We start from the raw sequence: 20,970 nt of genomic DNA on the forward strand, positions 1-20,970 counted from the left end.
ACAATGAAATAAGGGGGTGAGCATTTGATGTAGGTTGGGCCACCTCTCCCACAGACTCCTGGGGAACAACTTGGCAAAGTCTAGAAAGGAAACCAGTGACGGTTTAAGAGCTGCCACTGGAGTATTTTTAGACTCGTTAGAAAATAGGCATGAATATATTAAACTTAGAGATGATCTTCTGTTTCAAGTGAGGTTTTTAAATGAATATAGTCAAGTGGATGGTTGATGAATAATTTGTTCATAAATTATCTATAATCATTATTATAATACTGCTTCATAAACTACATGCATGATCTAACAGTTTGTATATGCCTCTTGTGACACCAACCAAGTAAAAAATTATATACAAATTTAATTTCTTATGTCTGGTTGGATTCTTCCTGTGAAAGAGAGAAAATTTTGCAGAGTAAGAAATAACTGAGTAGGCTTTTCCAATGATGTTGTGGCTTGCAAGTGAAGAAAACATGACGGCCTCTACAGAAACAGGCCTGAAAAGAAAACAAATAATATTGTCCTATAGAATTAGATTACAAACCATAAACGAGAGTGACACTGTGATCTTCAGAATTTTTTGTCAGAGTATGGTCCTATGAAGGGCAAAGGAGGGTTCTTTTCCCTGTCAGGCTGTCCCCAGCAGGCCCTGTAATTGGCATTATCTTGTAGAATAAGCAATGAGGAGCCCTGATAATTTTAAGGATGTGGGAAAAGGGAGAGGCACATGTTTAGATTTTTTGCTACAGCAGCTCATTGCCAACAAAGCACTGGAGAAACGGAGTTTCGTTCAGGACTGGTGGGAGGAAAGATCAGCTGGTAGGATTCATAGCTGTAGGACCCATCTGCTGGTAGATGATTTGCTTATTTCTATAAATTACAATAGTATATATACCTTGAGCCAGTGATCTCATTTCTGGGATTTGCCTCACAGACATAAGCACAAAAGTGAAAAATGACAATGCTATATGTGTACTACCTGCAACATTAATTGTAATAAGAAGAGACTGGAAACAATATAAATGTCCATCAGTAGGTGATATGTTAAACACACTATGATTCATCTACAGCAAAACAATAAGAGGGTGCAAAAAAAGATTGAGAAAATTTTGTCTTGAGATAGAAAGATCTTCAAAATATAACAGAGCTGTAATTCCATTTTTGTGTAGAATAAAGGAAAATAAAAATATACTCCCATCACACAATTCTGGCAGAATATGTCCAGATACACAAGTTGCTACCTTGGGAGGGAGAGTGGAAGTTAGACATTTTCCATTGAATATATTTATAGGTAGTTCAATTTTTTAACAGTATCAGTGTATTACTTACTCAAAAGATGTTTTAAACACCTTCTTTTGTGTGCAGCCTCTGTGGAAAATGGTATGCAGACTCCTCAAAGAAAATTAAACCCAGATACAGCATATTCAGAAATTCCACTCCTAGTATATTCATAAAATAAGCAAAAGTAGGTACTCGAGTGTATATTTGTACACCCAAGTTCACAGCAACATTATTCACAATAGTCAAAATGTGGAAGGAGCCCAGGTATCTATGGGTACATGAATGGATAAACAAAATATTGTATACCCATGCAATGGATTATTATTCAGCCTTAAAGAAAGGAACATTTGACATGTGCTACGGCATGAGTGAACCTTGTAGGCATTATCCTAAGTGAAATAAGCCAGTCACAAAGGGACAAATATTGTATTATTTGTCTTATATGAGACACCTAGAGTAGTAAAATTCATAGAGACAGAAAGTGGAATGCCAGAGGCTAGGGGAAGGAAAGAGTGGGATGGGAAGTAATTGTTTACTGGGTCCAGAATTTCAGTTGGGGAAGTTATAAAAAATTTCGAGATGGATTGTGGGTTACCCAGGAACATGAATGTGTTTAAAACTGCAGAACTGTACACTTAAAAATGGTTAAAGTGGTAAATTTCATTCTGCATGTTTTACACTTTTTAAAACTCATTTTGCTCAACGAACAACAGTACTGCCACTGAAAGACCAAACAAAGTATTGCTTATAGCAAATCTTCACTATTATTTCTTTATTTTTCAGAGATTGGTTGATCAGGTAACATGTGTTCAGAGGTTATTTCTTTATTTTTCAGAGATTGGTTGATCAGGTAACATGTGTTCAGAGGTAAAAGTTAGCGTTTCGCCCAACGTGGGGCTCGAACCCACGACCCTGAGATTAAGAGTCTCATGCTCTACCGACTGAGCTAGCCGGGCGCTGCTGTAATGTGCTCTTTTAACTGTCACTAACAAGTATTAACTTGATGATACCATTCGGCCGGCATTCAGCTCCATGTTTGAAGTTCAAGACCGGAAGTTTGAACTGTGAGGAGCGTACCAAGTCATCCCTTCCACTTCCGCCCGTTTTCTGTTTGTTGTCCATTGCCAGCCCTTTACTATCCGCGGGAAGCGCACGGAGTGAAGGAGAAACATGCGCATCCCCCAGCCCCTGGAGCGCTCGCCCTGTGAGTTTTTAATCTAGGGTTAAAAAGGCAGAGTCAAGGAGTGAATGGGAGTGAGTGAGGGCCGCAGCCGACCCCTCCAATGTGGGCAGAACGCCGCGATCTGGGGGTGGTGAACACACAATACAATATACAGATGTATTATAGAGTTGTACACCTTAAACCTATTAAATTTTATTAACTAATATCACACCAGTACATTCAATAAATAATTCCTTTTTTGACCTCCACGATCTGGGGTTTTTCCCTGGGGCTGCGGGAGAGTACGGTGCGTTTCGGAAATAGAAAAAGAACTAAAAACAAACGCAAAAGTAAACTGGAGATGCCGGGGATCGAACCCGGGGCCTCATACATGCAAAGCATGCGCTCTACCACTGAGCTACATCCCCTCCTCGTGAACCCTGTCCTCTCTCTGCTTCCCTAGAAGTTTCCCAGCGCAGGGCACCCGTGGGCTGATAGCTTCCTAAGGGCCCGATGTCCCAGAGGCCGNTCGGAAATAGAAAAAGAACTAAAAACAAACGCAAAAGTAAACTGGAGATGCCGGGGATCGAACCCGGGGCCTCATACATGCAAAGCATGCGCTCTACCACTGAGCTACATCCCCTCCTCGTGAACCCTATCCTCTCTCTGCTTCCCTAGAAGTTTCCCAGCGCAGGGCACCCGTGGGCTGATAGCTTCCTAAGGGCCCGATGTCCCAGAGGCCGCGAACCTAAGGGGACAGTGTCGCGAAGGTTTCCAGGGTCTTCTACTGAATAACTGCAGGGGCCCGACTTCATCGAAGGACACGGGGGAGAGAACGGGGCCGGTATAAACACCTGGAGGCGGCGATGGATATACAAGGGAAAGTCATTTGACGCGATGCCTCAAATGAAGTGTGAGCCGAGAAAGAAAAGTAAAGAAGACCAAACACAGGATGCTACGTCTATAAAACAAAAAGAGGGAGACCTGTAGTAAAATATATAATATTTGTATAAAAGAATTCGTAATTGCTTGGGATGGGGAGGAGACTGGGGTCTAGGCGGTAGGCCCTTTTCTGTGTAAATCACTGTCTATCTGAATTTTGAGCCATGTCCAAATTAATTCAATCCACGAAAAGCTAACGGAGCACCTACTGAGCACCCAGAACTGCTCGAGAAAGCGGGTGATCCAGCGGTGAACTAAACTCCCATAGTTCGTTCCCTCCGACAGCTCGCGTTCCGGAGGAAGGCCAGAGCCAGCGTTGGGCCAAGGGAATGTGGCAAGGCGTGACTGCAGATTTCACTGAGAAAGGGGGCATTTGAAAGAAGACTAGAAGGAGGTGGGAAATGAGTCACGCACGCATTTGGGAGGAGAGAGGTCCAAGTAAAGGGAACAGCCAGTTCGAAGGCCCCGAGGTAGGAGCTCTGATGTGTTGCAGGAACACTAAGGAGGTGCCTTTGGCAGGAAGGAAGCCATAGGCTTGAGCGATGAGAGATGAGTGTGGAGGGAAGGCCTAGTACCAGGGATGGGGATGAAGAACAGGATAGAAATGTACACAACAGCAAAGACTGCGACTTTCCCTCTGGAAAAGGTGGGAGCCACTGATGGTTTGGGGCAGAGGAGGGCCATGATTTGACTTAAAAGTAGTATTTTAACAGAACTGCTCACACAGCTGGGTGGAGAAAACAGGGCGGGGGAGTGGACAGAAGGGGAGATTCCGTTGCTCACTGGAAATCATGCAATGGAGGGAGTGAGAGGCTGAGGACCTGCTGAAGACTGTGGATGGGGTGTGTGTGGAGTCACAGAGGACTCCTGCTGCCACTGGCGTGGGGTGGAGGTCCCCGAGGGGGGGATTAAGAAAGACACAATGCAGTTTAAGGAAAAGTGGGGGCCAGGTGGGGCATCATCCTCTGATAGAGAGACAATTACCCTGAACGTGGTCTCCGCGTTTATTTTTAGAGGTTGGTTACATAAAGCCCAAGGACGTTTTGCAGACTTAGGGACATGCTGCGGGCAAAGATTGGCCTGTTCCCAGGCTATCTAAATGATAAAGATATCTTCTGTGAAGGTTACAGTCCCATTCAGCTGAAGCTCGCATCTAGTTCCTTCTCAACCCCCACGGGTTCCCGCTGCCCTCAGCTGCTGGCTTGCTCGGCTTTGCAGATGCAAGCAGGCAAGTGTGGCTTTGCCAAACACTTAGCCTGTGCTTTGACGCCAGCCTTCACCGTCCTCTACAGACTCCCTGGTTTTGTCCTGAGCATCTGGAAGGATGGAGTTGCTGTTAAATGGAGTGGAGTGGGGAAGGCTGTGGGAGGAACACATGGTGGGGCAGATCAGAAGTAGAGTTGTGGACACGGTGAGTGCATGGTGCCCCTTAGAACATGCAGGTGGAGCTGCTACACTGAAGTTGGATGTGGAAGCCAGACATCCCAAAGCTCCTGGGCTGGGGTTGTGTATTGTGGTGTCAGCAGGGAAGGGGTCATCCAGGCCTGTAAAGTGGGAGAGATCAAAAGGGATTGAGTATAGGCAGAGGCCCAAGGACTGAGCCTGGTGGGGAGAAGAGATGAAGGTAGTAAAACTGCAAAAGACACCCGCGTTCGGGCTGCCTGTCACTACCAAACGCAATAAGCAATGACAGCGATTGAACCTCTATGGGCACTTTATTCATATGGCCATGATTTGAGAAGATGGCTGGTTCATACCCTAACAGACCATCTTCTCTTTTCCTCCCAGGCCAATGTTTTCATAACAAGGAATAAACAAGGGGCAGTGATGGGGTTTTGAAGTTCAGGGAGGATTAGGTGAAAGAAACTACAACATTCCTGTCCTGCACAGTTAGCTGTTCCCAGGCGAGAGTGGTCTTCTGTCTCTCCCTGGAACACAGTGGCCTGGATGCCGCCACTTGCCCCCAGGTGGTGGTCTTTAAGCCGTGTCCCAGGATGTCAGCTGTTTTGATAGGAGCCAGGATGGGCCTGATTTGTAGTTTCTGAAACAAAAGCTTTAGCCATGTACATTACTTACTAGGCTTATAACTTTTTGCCTTAAACTAAAAATTTCCAACTCTTGAGTCCTCTATCAGTAGCAGGCCATGGAGCTGGGGGGAATGCCTGGAAGGCACTGGGAAAGGATGTGAGGAAGGAGGAAGGGACAGAAGAGATGGCGGGTGAGCTGAGGCCTCAGAAGGGGCCTTTGGGTTAGGATCGCTGAGGTCACTGGTGACTTCAAAAACAGCATTTTCGAGGTGCTGTTTTGGGCGAGGGTGAGGGCGAAAGCTTGACCCCAGTGATCTCTGGAGGGCATACAGAGAGAGGGGATGGAAGCAAATAATACTAGCAGCTTTGGAGTGGGGCTGAGGGGATAAGCCGGAGGAACACAGAGGATTGGGTTTTATTTGGCGGAGGAGGAATAACACCGAGTAAACTGGGAAATTTTATTGTAAATGTGTTATTTGTTTAAAAAGGCAATTAAAGAATAAATAAGGGGGAGGGGTTATCGCTGGAAAGGTAGCTACAGAGGTGGACAGAAGGCCACGCTTGGGCCTTCTGGGGGGCAAGAGCCAGGGTCCAGACTCCAAATTTAGCTGGGCACAGAGCTGCGACAAGCCCGCAGGCCGGCAACCTGATACTGTGGCCGGGACGCCAGACCCTTACCCAGTGCTGGGTCGGCCTCAGGCAGCAACCGGGAGTGGCGCCCAGCTGGGCATGTGTGTGCACCTGTCCCGGCCCATTACCCACAGCAGCTGACTGGGTCAGGCCAGGGCGGCCTGGACGGGCCCGCGGAGGGGCTGAACGAGGGGGCGACAGAGAGAGGGCGCCGCGGGCCAAGGCCGGGGATTGAGAGGTCCAGAAGCGGGACGCAGAGCGCTGGGCCTCACTTGGATCCACTGGCTGCGCCGCCTGGCGCGTCCTCCACGCGCACCTACCCGGCGGGTTTCCAAGCCCGGCGTGCCCTCAGTGCTAGTCTCCGCCCGCCCGTGCTGTCAGCCGCGCCCTTCCTTCGCGAGGGCGCCCAGAGGCCCGCCCCGGCCGCAGCGCTCCCAGCGGCGCGCTGTCACGTCCCTGGCCTCCCCGGGGCCACCAGACTTCGGTCCACCGAGCGCGCGCATGGCGGCGGTGGGGCCGCGGACTGGCCCGGGCTCTGGGGCCGAGGCCTTGGCACTGGCGGCGGAGCTGCAGGGCGAGGCGACGTGTTCCATCTGCCTGGAGCTCTTCCGAGAGCCCGTGTCCGTCGAGTGCGGCCACAGCTTCTGCCGCTCCTGCATCGCGCGCTGCTGGGAGCGCCCGGGCGCGGGGTCTGCCGCCGTGCCCCGCTTGCTGCCGTACCCACTCCCCTGCCCGCAGTGCCGCGAGCCGGCGCGCCCGAGTCAGCTGCGGCCCAACCGGCAGCTGGCCGCGGTGGCCACGCTGCTGCGGCGCTTCAGCCTGCCGGCCGCTGCCCCGGGCGAGCGCGGGCCCCCGGAGGCGGCGGCCGCGGCGACTGGTTGCGCGCAGCACGGCGAGCCGCTCAAGCTCTTCTGCCAGGACGACGGACGCGCCATCTGCGTGGTATGCGACCGCGCCCGCGAGCACCGCGAGCACGCGGTGATACCGCTCGGTGAGGCTGTGCAGGACGCTAAGGTGAGCGCCGGCCCCACTCCCGCGGGTCCCCGCGACCCCGCCTGCCTCCCCGCGCACGCCGTGAAGAGGACCCGCAGGCAGGCAGGCAGGCAGGCAGGAGGCTGGGGGGGGGGGGGGGCTGCCTCATTTCTCTTGCTCAGCACTGACTCCGGACCTGAGTGTGACTGTCCCTCTGTCACCCCCACACCACTAATACCCCCGAATCCCCCTCTAGACTGGACAGCCTGGGCGGTGTCCGGCAGGCTTGACGATGTTCTTCCTGTCCATCCCCATCCCCTAGCGGCCACTTGGAAAAACCCACAGGTCCGCTGCCCCAACTCCCAGCTCTTTCCCGGAGCCAGACGACCTTCCCAAGTGGCTCCAGGGTTGAGGAGAGCAAGGAGAGGGCCGTCTGGGCTGTGTCAAAGCTGTTTGTTGACCCTAGGCTTCTGTCTTTCCTGCTTCCTTGCTGGGGCCTCAGTTGAGACGTGTGTAGAGGCCTCTAGCACAGAGTCCCATCTTTCTTCGCTCCCTACGCTGCTCCAGTCCTTCCACACAGAGGCATATCTGATGGTGGGGAGGAGAACAAGGGAGAAGACAAGCTATATTGGGCTGCAGGGAGAGTGGGAGGAGCACTGGTGGTCTTGGGGAAGTGAGACCCTTAGGCTTTTGGCGTTGCCCTGTCCCCTTATTTGAAGTCCGCGCAAGCTGATTCCATCCTGTCCAGAGATGGCTTCGATCTGGTCTTCTCGATGTGCAGAGCCTCCTCTTGCTCCTGGTTGGCTCCTGGAAGTCACTGGGGTTTCCAGAATCCTCTCCCCACAGTATCTCCATTCTCACCCTCTGGCAGGAGCTCCTGGAGTCCAGGTTGAAGGTCTTGAAGAGTGATCTGGAGGACTATGAGATGTTTCGTTCCACAGAAGAGAAGGAGGGCAAGGAGCTCCTGGTGAGCTGCCACCCCGCCCCAACAACTGAGGGCCACCCACCCCCCTGGCACGGTCTGGGTGTGTGGTGCAGGAGTGTGTGCCTGCGGAATACAGGGGGGAATTTTAGAAAGATAATAGGATGCATATTATAAAAGGTGTATGTATCCTTTATTATAAAACCAGAGCTTTTTTAAAAAAAGACTATATTTTTAAAGAGATAGAGGAAGGGAGGTACAAAGAGAGGGAGAGAAACATGGATGTTCCATAGATCGGTTGCTCCTCCCACGTCCCCAACTAGGGACCTGGCCCACAACCGAGGCACCTGTCCTGACTGGGAATCAAACTGGCAACCTTTTGGTTTGCAGTCAGGCTCTCAACCCACTGAGAGCCTGACACCCTCCAGGGCAAAAAACAGAACTGTTGAAAGTAAATGGAACTGCTAAAATAATCCTTCTAGAACAGCTGGCTGAAACTGGAACTGTCCCGGTGAATCTGGATATACAATCATTTCAACATTACATGACACCGCAACCAGGGCCTTGGGGCATCTTGTCATTGAATGCAAGTGAAAACATAGTTACAGTAAATAGCCTCATGTTAGCCCAGGGCATTTTTGTCACCCAAATGTTATGAAAACCTTTTTTTCATTTTTAGAGTTTTTTGGGTTTTGAAATGGGGTCAAGGGTAAGGGAACTTAGTGGGTGTCATAGCTGCTGAGGTCAGGTCTGGCGGCCGGTTTCCAGCAGCCTCCCTCTGTGCAGCCGGGTGTGCCCAGCGCCCCCTGGTGGGTAGGAATGCTACTTTGTCTTCTTTACGATGGATCACGGGAGTGAAATGGGGCTCATTTTGATTAAGACAGGCAACATGGATCACGGACGGTAATTTTCTACCTCGCAAATTCAGTTGTTAGCTCAACAAATAGGTGTTAAAAGAGTGAAAGGATCTACTAGGGTCTGTTAGGACAGAGCCAGTCAGTTCTGGAGTTGGGAATTGCAGGAACTTGAGGACCCTTCTGTCCTCAAGATTGAGAGAGGGTGGGACGGAGGGGAAAACCCTGAGTTCGGAAATTCCTTTCCTGACCCTCAACTGCACCTGGTGCACCTGCTTCCAATGTACAACTGATCATTCACTTCCCTCCCCACGGAATTCCTGAACACTCCCCTAGAGACTTCCACCCTGCCCTCCTGAGAAAGGGTTAAACATGTGTCTCTTCCATCCATGACCCAGAGGGACTTGCACAGCGTGGGCAGCTTCATGGTCCCTGACCCCACACACCAGGGCACTGCTTAGCACCTTCCACTCAGTCCTCTGCTGATTCACCACCCCTCTGGCCCACGAATGGTTTAGAATTACAAAATACATGCTTAATTGAACAATAGAGGTAGAGGACAGCTCTTGCTGTGTGATAACAAAGAGAACGAATACTTTTGTTAAACAAATGTTCTTATCCTTTAGGAGTGCTTCTCAACTGGAGGCAGTTTTGGCCCTCCGGACATTTGGCAATGTCTGATGGTATTTCCCGTTGTCAATCAACACTTGGGCAGAAGTTCTACTGGCATTTAGTGGTAGAGGCCGGGGTGCTGATTAAGCATCCTCAATGCACAGGACAGCCCTCCACCACAAAGAATCATCTGGTCCCAAATGTCAGTAATGCAGTGGTTGGAAAACCCTGACTTAGAGTACTTTGGCTAATATTGTTTCACTTGTGTTATTACTTTGGGAGACCGTCTGATAAAATTGCAAGAAATTCAGATTCTGAGGTCAGACTCTCTGGGTTAGAATCGTGGCTCCCCACTTGCTGGTGACATGCATCCACCTCATTGGGTTCAGTGACTTAACACCTGTGAAGTGCCCCAGGCTGCAGCTGCCTGCTCGCCCAGTGTCTTGATGATGAAGGTCCTGGGGGAGCCGTAGCCTGAACCCAGGTCTCCTGACCTCAGAATCCACTCACGGTCTCCTCTTCCAGCCATCCTTTCCACCCTTAGAGTTTTAAAGAAGAGGAACTGTGACAGTTGAGCTTGTCCTGGAGGAACAGAATCCTTCTCCCTCCTCAGTAGCCATAGGAGGCCTTGCTTGTTATGTCATGTGTGGCCCCTCCCACATATTCGTGCAAGAAATCCAGGGACCAGGAACATGAGCCCATGTCTGGAAACACAGGAGTGAAAAATCCTACGGGTAATATAATGGAAATAATAGAATATGAAGCCTGCACACAACTTTCAAGTTTCACTTGAGTCATGTGGGTGTGCTGCTACCATGTGGGTGTTATTTTCCTTCCTTCTTCCTACTTTTCTGCACCTCCCAGATTATGTATTATGAGCATGTGTTACCTGAATGGTTGCTAAAGAGAAATGGTGCTCTTAATATGAAGTAAAGTGAGGAGTGAAAGTTGGAGGGCAGATGAATGTTAACAAAATTCAACTGAGTACATTTTAAAGATCTTACTGGCTTTATTCAGTGACTGATGAATTAATTACTAATGGAGCAGAGAGAAAGGATCCCTAAAGAGCTGTATAAGGCAAGAGATTTTATAAGCAGAGGAAGCAGGAACAAGGAAATTGCAAAAAAACAAAAAACAAAAAACAAAAAAACCTGGATTGGTTATTGCAAGGTTACTTTCCCTATAGGGGATGGCAGGTTACTGAACAAAGGCATTTCCTGATTGGCTGGTTTAAGATTCCATTTCTGGGAGAGTGGAAACTATAATGAAGTCTAGTGATGTGGGTCTTGGCGTAAGTGACTCCATTTTGATAGTGTTTTCTTGAATTTAACACATAATAAATGTGTTTGGGGAAGAGAGAGTGACCTCAGTTTAATCTTTATAGTGGTCCCAGGAGGCACTAAAAGTCATTCCTCCCACTTTTCAAATGAGGAAACCATTGCCCTGAGTAGTTCTCAGGACAGTTTAAAGTTGCCCTACATTGGTGGGAGAGCCCAGGTGCAAAGGAACATGTGGGCACATCTGTGACCACGGAAGCAAGAACATGTGTTGATGCTGCTGGGAGCTCAGAGTTGGAATATTTAAATTAGAGCCTGTGCAGGGTGTGTACATGTGGGTGACCCTGTGACCTCTGAGCAGTGTGGTAGATGAAGCTCTGCCCTGTGGGATGGCTCCAGGCTCCTGTCCAAGTGCCAAGTCTCGATGCCCATGTCCCCTCACCTCTCCAACTTCTCCTCCCCTGAGACAGAAGCAGATGGCTGCTGAGCGAGAGAAGGTGGGGGCAGAATTTCAGGCACTGCGGGCCTTCCTGGTGGAGCAGGAGGGCCGACTCCTGGGCCGCCTGGAGGAGCTGTCCCGAGAAGTGACACAGAAGCAGAATGAGAACCTGGCCCATCTTGGGAGTGAGATCACCCAGCTATCCAAGCTCAGCAGCCAGATCCAGGAGACAGCTCACAAACCTGACCTTGACTTTCTCCAGGTGAGTCTGGCTACCCAGGACTTCGAGTCTTTGTCTTAAGGCGTTGTGAAGGCAGTGAGAACAGAGTCGGATCCTGAGAATTTAGTGGACTCACAAAATCTGGAGCCAAGAAGGACTGGAGAGAGGTGCCATGATTCTCCTGGGATTAGAAGTCTAAAGGGCTATGATAAAACTTTCCTAGCCATGAATAACAATAATATATCTTATATCATATTTCAGTGTATACATACTTAAGATTAAAGTCTTAGAAAGTATCACCTTCACTAATGTAATGCACTTTGATATTTTCTATTCTATTTCATTTCATCTAAAAAACAGCTACTGCCCTGGCTGGTGTAGCTCAGTGGATTGAGCGTGGGCCTGCGAACCACACGATCTCGGTTCGATTCCCAGTCAGGGCACATGCCTGGGTTGCAGGCCAGTTCCCACTTCCTGGCAGGGGACGCATGAGAGGCAACTAATACATTGATATTTCTCTCTCTCTCTCTCTCTCCTTCCCTTCCCCTCTAAGATAAATAAATAAAATCTTTAAAAATTTTTTTTAAAAAGTTACAATCTACTGTCACAAACGGGTCAAGAACAGCCATTTAAAAGACACTGGTCAGGATGAGCAGTTGCTGCGTAAAGGCTGTAACTTGTCCCTGCGGCATGGAGAGGAGAGACAATGCTGGGCCCCAGCATGTGGCTCCAGGAATGATTCTGTAGTGACAGGAGTATTTGCATACTGTGGGCAGGTAGGGGTCCGCCACAGTGAGACGCCCAGCTGCCACCACAGTGGGAAGACCTTGGCACCAGGGCCCACGCAGGCAGCGGATAAGCAGGGATACCTGCTTATTTATTGCTTGTTCCTCTGGAAGCAGGGCAGGGAGCAGTAGTATTTTTTTCAAAGGTGTTGACTAGGTTTGCTTTTATCTTTCTTTTCAGGAATTCAAAAACACGCTAAGCAGGTGAGTGGACCCTAGCTGTTCCTTGGTCTCCTCTAAGCTGGTTCTTCGTTTTTTCCCACTGTATGCTCTCTTCATTCGCCGCCCCCAGCTTCTCACCATCTGATTCCCCACTGCCCTACCTGGTACTTGCTGAGGCAGCCGTCTCGTCCATCTGCCTGGCTGTGGTTATGGACATGAGATCAGGCTCTCCTCTTCCTACCTCTCCCCATCAAGAGGACCCCACCGTCCTAACTGTGGCAGTGGGACAGTGTCGGTGGGCCTTCCTCCTTGTCCTGCAGGTGCAGCAATGTGCCTGCCCCCAAGCCAAGCACAGTCTCTTCTGAGATGAAGAATAAAGTCTGGAATGTTTCCCTCAAGACCTTTGTCTTAAAGGGGCTGCTCAAGAAGTTCAAAGGTAGGGCCCACGTGTGGGGGGCTGGGTCATGAGATGCCCGTGGCAGTGGTGTGGCTCTGGTGATTTGGGGTCCAAGGGTCCAAAGATGTGCCTTTCCAGAAGCTGTGTGAGAAGACCAGAGCTGGGGTGTGTGGTGGCTAATTTATTCAGATGCCCGCAGGGCACGAAGTTCCCCTGGGGGCAGACAGGATAGAGGGGCACCGGGGACAGAAACAGGGGTGAGGGAGGATATCTCAGCTGAGACCAGCACCAGGTGAAAGAGGGCAAAGCTGGACAGGGAAAACCAAAATACTGCCTCTCCCGCCCCCACGCTGGGCCCAGTGCCCCTAGCCTATCTGGGGTGGTAAGTGAGCCACTGGGGCCATGAATGTGTCAGAGGAGGTGGTGTCCCTGCCATGGCCAGACAGACAATCTCCTGTATCATCCACGCACACCCTGCTTCATTTCTCTTCCTCAGAGGATCTTCGAGAAGAGTTGGAGAAAGAGGAGAAAGGTACGGTGATTGTGGAGATAGTGAGAACTAGCAGGTTGTTGGCCATGTAGGGAATTCCCTCCCTGCTGGTGACTGTGTCTCTGGGCTTTGTGTGTGGTTGCTTCCTTTGGCCCCCCCACCTCAGCAACTCTGCCCTCTACCCGCCTTTCCCTGCATCCTCACCTCACATTGCTGACCCCCTCAGGCCACAGTGGGGCCTGGAGACTTATGGTCCACAGCAGAAGTGCCCTGTGGCTCAGGATACTTAGATTGGGGAAGGCTTGTTGGCCTCTCTCCCCTGCCCTCACTCCCAACTGAGACCTCTCACTGAGACCTCTTCTGGGGACTGGGGCTGTGTGCATGGGGAGGGCTGAGGGGAAGCTGGAGGAATCTGAGGACCAGGCAGGGGGTGATTCTCACCCCTGCAGAGCTCTGGGGTGAGTGGGACCCAATCCCACAAGAAGGCCTAAATCAGACTTTTCTTGGGCAGGATCTAAACCAGCTGGGTAAGACCAAGTACCCCCCACCCCCCAACCCTGCCCCAGGCCCTCTCACTCAGCAAAGCCTGCCATTCTTACAGTGATCTTCCAGGCCCCAGGTGGTCTGGCCTCACTGCATCCCATGCCCTCCCCAGTCCCACCCCCACCCTCTATGCACTCTGCTGCTCCTGGAGTGCACCTAGCACACACTCGCCTGGGCCTGGAACATGCTTCACCAGAAAGCACCTATCTGGCTTCTTCACCTTCTGCATGTCTTTGATTAAATGCACCTATCCAGCGAGTCCTTCCCTGGTCCTTCTGGTTGAAATCACAGCCCGCTGTCCTGATCACCTCTTATCATCTTCTTTTTAAAAAAATCACGTATTGTCTATCCTCCCCTCCTCTGTGAAAGGAAGGGGCAGGGGGCTGGGCCTCCCGGGGCCTGGCATAGGCCTGGAACACTGTGGTGCTTACAGGGGTGCTTATTTGAGCTGTTTAGTGTGGAAAACTTCAAACATACACTAAAGTGGAGAGACGAGCACAGTGAATATTATGTACTCATCATGCACCCTCCGCAAGCTTCACTCACACGCCTACTCATTTCTTCCCACTGGATTATTTGGAAGCAAATCACAGATATCATTTCTATAAATATCTCAGTATGTGATCTCTAAAGAGATAGACTTTGTAAAAAAAAACCCCACAAAACCATCATAATTAGAAAAAATTGATTATTCTTTCTAGTATCTAAGTGTTTGTGTGTGGTTGTCTTTTTTTTCTTTTAAATATATTTTATTGATTATACCATTACAGTTGTTATTCTATTCCCCCTTCATTCCCCTCCACCCTGCACACCCCTCCCCCACCATTCCCCCCTTTAGTTTATGACCATGTGTCTCAAGTTCTTTAGATTCTATATTTCCCCTACTATTCTTGCCCTCCCCCTTATCTATTTTCTATCTACTGTCTCTGCTATTTCCTGTGCTTCTCCCTGCTTCTCCTCCTCTTACTCCTCTGTTGCTAACCCTCCATGTGTTCTTCATTTCTATGGTTCCACTTCTGATCCAGCTGTCCTCTTGGTTTGCTTTTGTTTTAGGTGTGGTTGTTAATAACTGTGAGTTTGCTGTCCTTTCACTGTTCATATTTTTCATCTTCTTTTTCTTATATAAGTCCCTTTAACATTTCATATAATAAGGGCTTGGTGATGATGAACTCCTTGAATTTGGTCTTGTCTGAGAAGCATCTTATCTGTCCTTCCATTCTAAATGAAAACTTTGCTGGATAAAGCAATCTTGGATGTAGGTCTTTGGATTTCATGACTTGGAATATTTCTTTCCAGCCCCTTCTTGCCTTTAAGGTCTCTTTTGAGAAATCTGCTGACAGTCTGATGGGAACTCCTTTGTAGGTGACTGTCCCCTTATCTCTTGATGCTTCTAGGATTCTCTCTTTCAAAATTTTCATCTTGGCTAATGTAATTATGATGTGCCTTGGTGTGTTCCTTCTTGGGTCCAACTTCTTTGGCACTCTCTGAGCTTCCTGGATTTCCTGGAAGTCTATTTCTTTTGCCAGACTGTGGAAGTTCTCCTTTATTATTTGTTCAAATAAGTTTTCCACTTGTTGCTGTTTCTTTTCCCCTTCTGGTACCCCTATAATTCAGATGTTGGAAATTTTAAAGATGTCCTGGAGGTTCCTAAGCCTCTCCTCATTTTTTTGAATTCTCATTTCTTCATTCTTTTCTGGTTGGATGTTTCATTCTTCCTCTGGTCCATTCCATTGATTTGAGTCCCAGTTTCCTTTCCATCACTATTGGTTTCCTGGACATCTCCCTTCATTTCAATTAGTTTAGCCTTCAGATGTTCCTCTAATTTGTGACTATAATCAGTTCTGTGAGCATCCTGATCACCAGTGTTTTGAACTGTGCATCTGAGAGGTTCGCTATTTCTCGGTCGCTTAGAGTTATCAGCTCTGGGACTTTGAGTTCTTCTTGAGCCATATTTTGGACTGTTTGTGCCTGTTACACATGAGGAGCAGGGCCCTAGGAGTTCACCAGGGCAGGGCAACCCACTTTGCTGGGTTGTGACACGGTATGTGGGGGCAGGGTCAAAGGAAATCAATGGCAGTTCTCTCTGCCTCCTCCCGCCCCAGGCCAACCTCCAATGTACAACCTCATCAGCCTGCCCCACACCCTCACTGAGTTCGCAGCTAGGGCCTGTGCCCTTGGATGCTGGGGCCTCCGGGGACCCTTTCACTGCTCAGACCTCTGCTGGTTTATCTGTGGGGGAATCTGTGACTGCGCTCAGCCTGCCGTGCACCCTCACTCGGTCTGCGCTGCTACCCTGCTGCCTGCGCGGCTGGGTCGCCTGGGTGGAGGGATCCTTCCTGCCCTAACCCTGCTCTGCTGCTGGCTCCGCCCCTCTTACGGTCCCGTTGAAGGTTAGATGCAGTGGGACTTCCGTATAATTCAATTTTCTTCCCTTTGGTTGTGTCTTTGTTTCTCCAAACCTTTGTTGTATTCAAACTTGGTTGTGGGAGAAGGCACAGTGTTTCCACCTATGCCTCCATCTTGGCGGAAGTCTCAATTGTCGTATCCATCGGATTTGCCCATGTGTTTGAATGGGGATTCAAAAAAGGTCCATATATTGCATTTGTTTGATTTCAGCATGTACATGTTGGGGGCGGGTGGGAATAAGGAGTGGGGGCTGGGCAACAGGCCTGTATGGGCTGTCTCTCCCTGTCTCCCCCGCTGCAGTGGAGTTGACCTTGGATCCTGACACTGCCAATCCCCGCCTCATCCTCTCTCTGGATCTTAAGAGTGTGCGCCTCGGACAACGAGCCCAGGACCTGCCTAGCCACCCGCGTCGCTTCGATACCAACACCCGTGTCCTGGCGTCTTGCGGCTTCTCCTCCGGGCGGCACCACTGGGAGGTGGAAGTGGGCTCCCAGGATGGCTGGGCCTTTGGCGTGGCCCGCGAGAGTGTGCGCCGCAAGGGCCTCACGCCCTTCACTCCCGAGGAGGGCGTCTGGGCGCTGCAGCTCAATGGCGGGCAGTACTGGGCTGTGACCAGCCCTGAGAGGACGCCCCTCAGCTGCGGCCACCTGTCCCGCGTGAGGGTGGCGCTGGACCTGGAGGTGGGGGCCGTGTCCTTCTACGCCACCGAGGACATGCGCCACCTCTACACTTTTCGTGTCAAGTTCCAAGAGCGCGTGTTCCCCCTTTTCTCTGTCTGCTCCACTGGCACCTACCTGCGAATCTGGCCTTGAGGGACATTGCTGGCCTCCCAGAGAAGGGGCAGTCAGTCAAGGGTGAACGTATTCTCCTGGCTGCCCATGGGAAGGGATGCTGTTCTCCGCCAGAGCTGCCCGGCCACCTTGGGTCTGCCCTTCCCTCTTCTGCCACAGGCTGCCTTAGAGAGGCTTCTGGAGACCCCACACAGAGGCATGAGACTGTGCAAGGTGGGAAAGAAGCCCTGCGCTCAACTGACTGGAGGAAGGGATGCTTTGGATCCCCAGGCCTGTCCCCTACCTGTTGCTTCTGGCATGTAGATTTGGTACCAGCTGTGAGGAGGTGAAGGCCCATGAGGACTGGAGCCCGGATGTTGACAGGGGTGCTTTCTTCACTGGGGCTTACTGCCCAGACTCAGCAAGGCCTCTGGCCCCCTGGAACGACACCAGACCCTGGTCTCAGTTCCAGTGGCAATGTTTGGGGCCAGGCCAAGTACGATCATGTCACTTCTGTTCTGCCTTCTTGTCAGCTGCCGGCTCTGCCTTCAGAGACCTGAATCCAGCTGGCCTGACCAACTCGTCCACTCAGGGAGGAGCCTTCCAGCTCCGAGGACAGTCTGGGACGGAGTTGGGCCTTAACCTGTGCATGAGGGAAGAGCCCCAGACAACAGTCTGTAGGCATGGCCACCCTCTAATAGCCCTAAACTGATGACACAGAGTGGTATGTCCGTCCTCAGTCACAGTGACAGCCACGTGTTCTCACAGATACCTAAATCCCTCTCAAAGTACGGTCTTTCTGGGTAAGGAGACCAAAGGTTCTGGAATTTTGAAAACCAAGAAAGCACATATAATTTTACAGATGTAACTAACACAAGCATGAAAATACTGAGCACAAACATGCCCTGACAGATTCTCTTGGGACTTGTTGAATGTATGCTAACAGCAGAGGACCCTGGTGCCAAGGCTAGCTCAGCCTGCGCCCTGGCGGTTGTTATCACCTTGGCTAATCGTTCAGCAGCTTCTTTCAGGCTAGGTTTCCGGGAGGGTGGGCTCTTCCTTGGTTGGTGCTCCCCAGGGAAGGGAGATGGAGATGGAAATACAGATTGTGAGCTCATTTCTACAATGGCTTAGCTCATTCTTGACTTCCCCAGTCTGAGTGCAAGAGCACAATCACGAGCAGGGAGGGTCTGCCAGATGAGGTGAGCCAGTGTGCTTCTGTGTGTGAGAAATGCACACACGTGTTTATATCAGATTGTGTGGGCGGAGGGATGTGTGGATCTTGGAGGGGGCATGTATGGGGGCATGTATGGGCACATGCATAGGGTTTAGGTGTTAAAACAGACCTGGTGCGATTAGGTCATACCCTATCATTGACTTGTAGTTAAATATTAGCCACCCCATAGTTAGGTGATGGCCTTAGGTTTCCAACACTTTTAATGGGCTGCTCAGCTAGATGAAAGCCAGTTTCAGAGCTAATTCTGTCCTGCCTAGGTTGTTATGCAGATGCAGGGACAGTGACAGGCAAAAAGCCTGGCCTGCAAGAGTCATGGAGCTTCAGTGCTCTGTCCCTTAAGGTGCTTCAAGCACATTTTGCATACAGGGTTCTTGGAAGGCAGGCATGGCACTGTTCTGGAGGCGGGCCAAGTGTATACAGTGCCGGGCCATTGAAATCCAGTGTCCTATAGACTGGGGACCAGACCATTTAAGAGTTTAGCCTACAGCAGCATTCCAGAAGGTGAATTCTATGCCCTATTCATACACAAAGTGTAGCTCTAGAACACTGTAGCCAATCAAAGTGTTTGACTGAATTCAAACCACTTAATACCACAAGGAAAACTCATTTTAACATTTATTTTCTCATTAAATGGCCTTTTGTCATCATCAAGCCCTAATGTTTCTGGGATTGTTTGATTTTTAAACTGGATATCACAATTACTCTTTAAGTCCTCTAGCAAGTGTGCTGAAGTACTGTAACACAGGTTATGGGTCACGGAAGGTAGGGTGACTGGGGGGGGGGCCCTGTAGGGCCAGGTCTGGGGACCGCAGGCACAGCTGTCTGTGTGTATATTTTCAGCTTTTGTGTTTGTGAGTCTGCAAGTTCGTAGAACTACCGGTACATCGATGTCTGAATATCTGAAGAGCTGCAACAGTCACCTAATAACTGCATGTGGAGGGTGAGGGAGATGTTTTCTCTTGGTTACCAGGACAGCATGGTGACTTTGGGTGTCACAATGCTGGTGTGAGAGTATGTGTTCATGTCTGCATTTTTCTCTCCCTTCCTTTGGGCATCGTGAGATCTCGGAGATCTCTGGGCCTCTGAGAGCAAATACTGGCCTAACTTCGGCCCTTCTGACGCCACCCATTAGTCTCAGATCCTTGTGAGCTGCAGAGCGGTGAGAAGCCAGGTTCTTGCCACTAGCCTCTCTCTCACACAGCTAGCTCCTCAGTGTCCAACTGGGTGTCCCCTAGGGGCCTGCTTTTGCCCTGGCCATCCAGTGACCTAAGTCATCTGGCCTTGCAGGGACCATAGAGCAGGTTGGGCAACGGGGCCAAATCCACGACCTACAGCTGCCACTTCCTGACCATGCAGAGCAAGGGCTGCTGTCTTTCACCTGAGCCAACTCTCCCTGCCCTCAACCCTATGGGCCCCGTGATAGAACAAGTTCCCCAGAGCCCAGGGTGGACCCTAAAGGCTGTCTTTTCCTTATTTTCTTAACGGAGCGGTAGGGGCTAAGGACCCCGGGCCCAGACCAAGTCCCTGGCCAAGCACTTCCTCACACCCATGCACTCTGATTTCTCCACCACTCTCTCAGCTTCTTCCTCCTGATCCCCGCAACTGCTCCCCCACCGCCAGCCTACCTTACCAGCCCCGGGTCCTGGATTCCCTTTAGGATAAGCACATTGATATCCTTTCCCTAATTCCTCCCTCGAAGCCCTGACGTAGGACTCGGATCCTCACATACAATAAGCCGCAAACCCCTGCTCTCCACAGGTCCCCGTCTGAGATCCCGCAGAGGCAGGGAAGTCCTGGACCTCCGCACAGATCCGCCCACCGGACGCCCCGCCCCGACAGGCTCAGCCCGTGTGCGAAACGGGGACCTGCTCCCTGTGGTGCTCTCTCGCAGGATCAGAGGCTTCATTAGCAGCACCAACATGTACAGACGCCGCAAGCTAAGCTGCGGCAGCCCGCCTGGGCCCTCCAGGATGCAGAAACGCAGGCCCCATCTCCAATCCCCTAGCGTGTGTTGTGCGTAGCTGCACGGAAGGTGGTTTCACATCAACTACTTGTGTGTAGAGGGCAAATCGGCAGTTGGCTCCATAGCTCAGGGGTTAGAGCACTGGTCTTGTAAACCAGGGGTCGCGAGTTCAAATCTCGCTGGGGCCTAAGCTCAGCTTTTTAAAAAATTGCTTTATTTTTTTTTTCCACGTTGAGCTGTAAGCTGGAAAAGTGCAAAATGCGTAAGCCAACACGAATTCCGCCTTTCGGGGAAGCCAGACCCTGGTGAAGCTTCCTGTTCTTTGCCCTACAGCTGTCCGCCGCCTATCGCTTACCTTTGGAAGAGCTGTACCCATTGCGTCCTTGGCCTTGTGATCACCGGCACGGGGATCCGCGCCCCTTCTCCCCCGTGACCCCTCTCTCGATTCCTTCTGCGCGTGCTCCCGGCCGGTTCGAACACGAACCGGCCAGGGGGCAGGGGCAGGGTCTTGTCCTCGCCTCTCATTCTGTCTTAGCTGAGTGGGGTCCACCTGGTAAGGTCTCCTCCCGCCCTCTGGGAACCTACTGCTTTAGCTGGGAGGGTGACTAAAAGTTCCGTTGGCTCTCTAAGTCTGGCTTCCATACAGGAGGTGGCCTTCCCGTAGGGCAGGCACGTAGGTGTCGATGAATCCCGGGAGCCCGGGGTGCTAAAGTGGTGGGGGGCGGGGAGGGAAGCGGGTCCCCATCCACTCCATTCATCCCCTTCTCCAAGAGTCTTCACAGGTTTCCGCGAGTGATTCTCTCCTCTGGTACACCAGACCCGCGTTCTATTTTCTAATCCCGAGCCGCGCTAGAACGCCCCCAGCCCCCCGGAGTTAGCGGTGTCCCC

General features: G+C 50.8%; 1 protein-coding gene and 4 non-coding genes across 5 annotated transcripts; 2 read left to right on the forward strand and 3 right to left on the reverse strand.

Moving 5' to 3' along the window:
- Window positions 1-2,155: 2,155 nt before the first annotated feature.
- Window positions 2,156-2,228, reverse strand: TRNAK-CUU (transfer RNA lysine (anticodon CUU)). Its single transcript has one exon. It is a non-coding gene; the product is annotated as a tRNA-Lys (tRNA).
- Window positions 2,229-2,790: 562 nt separating this feature from the next.
- TRNAA-UGC (transfer RNA alanine (anticodon UGC)) lies at window positions 2,791-2,862 on the reverse strand. The gene has a single exon. It is a non-coding gene; the product is annotated as a tRNA-Ala (tRNA).
- Window positions 2,863-3,005: 143 nt separating this feature from the next.
- On the reverse strand, window positions 3,006-3,077 carry TRNAA-UGC (transfer RNA alanine (anticodon UGC)). Its single transcript has one exon. It is a non-coding gene; the product is annotated as a tRNA-Ala (tRNA).
- Window positions 3,078-6,144: 3,067 nt separating this feature from the next.
- Window positions 6,145-18,770, forward strand: TRIM7 (tripartite motif containing 7). Its single transcript, XM_037052877.1, has 7 exons — window positions 6,145-7,047; window positions 7,877-7,972; window positions 11,141-11,371; window positions 12,296-12,318; window positions 12,597-12,712; window positions 13,170-13,205; window positions 16,413-18,770. Exons 1-7 carry the CDS (start codon window positions 6,535-6,537, stop codon window positions 16,922-16,924), a joined length of 1,527 nt encoding a protein of 508 aa, XP_036908772.1. The 5' UTR covers window positions 6,145-6,534; the 3' UTR covers window positions 16,925-18,770.
- Window positions 18,771-20,197: 1,427 nt separating this feature from the next.
- TRNAT-UGU (transfer RNA threonine (anticodon UGU)) lies at window positions 20,198-20,270 on the forward strand. The gene has a single exon. It is a non-coding gene; the product is annotated as a tRNA-Thr (tRNA).
- The last annotated feature ends 700 nt before the right edge of the window (window positions 20,271-20,970 follow it).

This window comes from Sturnira hondurensis, unplaced genomic scaffold, assembly GCF_014824575.4.
Source record: "Sturnira hondurensis isolate 20B ecotype Veracruz unplaced genomic scaffold, ASM1482457v3 Scaffold0007703, whole genome shotgun sequence".
Lineage (NCBI taxonomy): Eukaryota > Metazoa > Chordata > Mammalia > Chiroptera > Phyllostomidae > Sturnira > Sturnira hondurensis.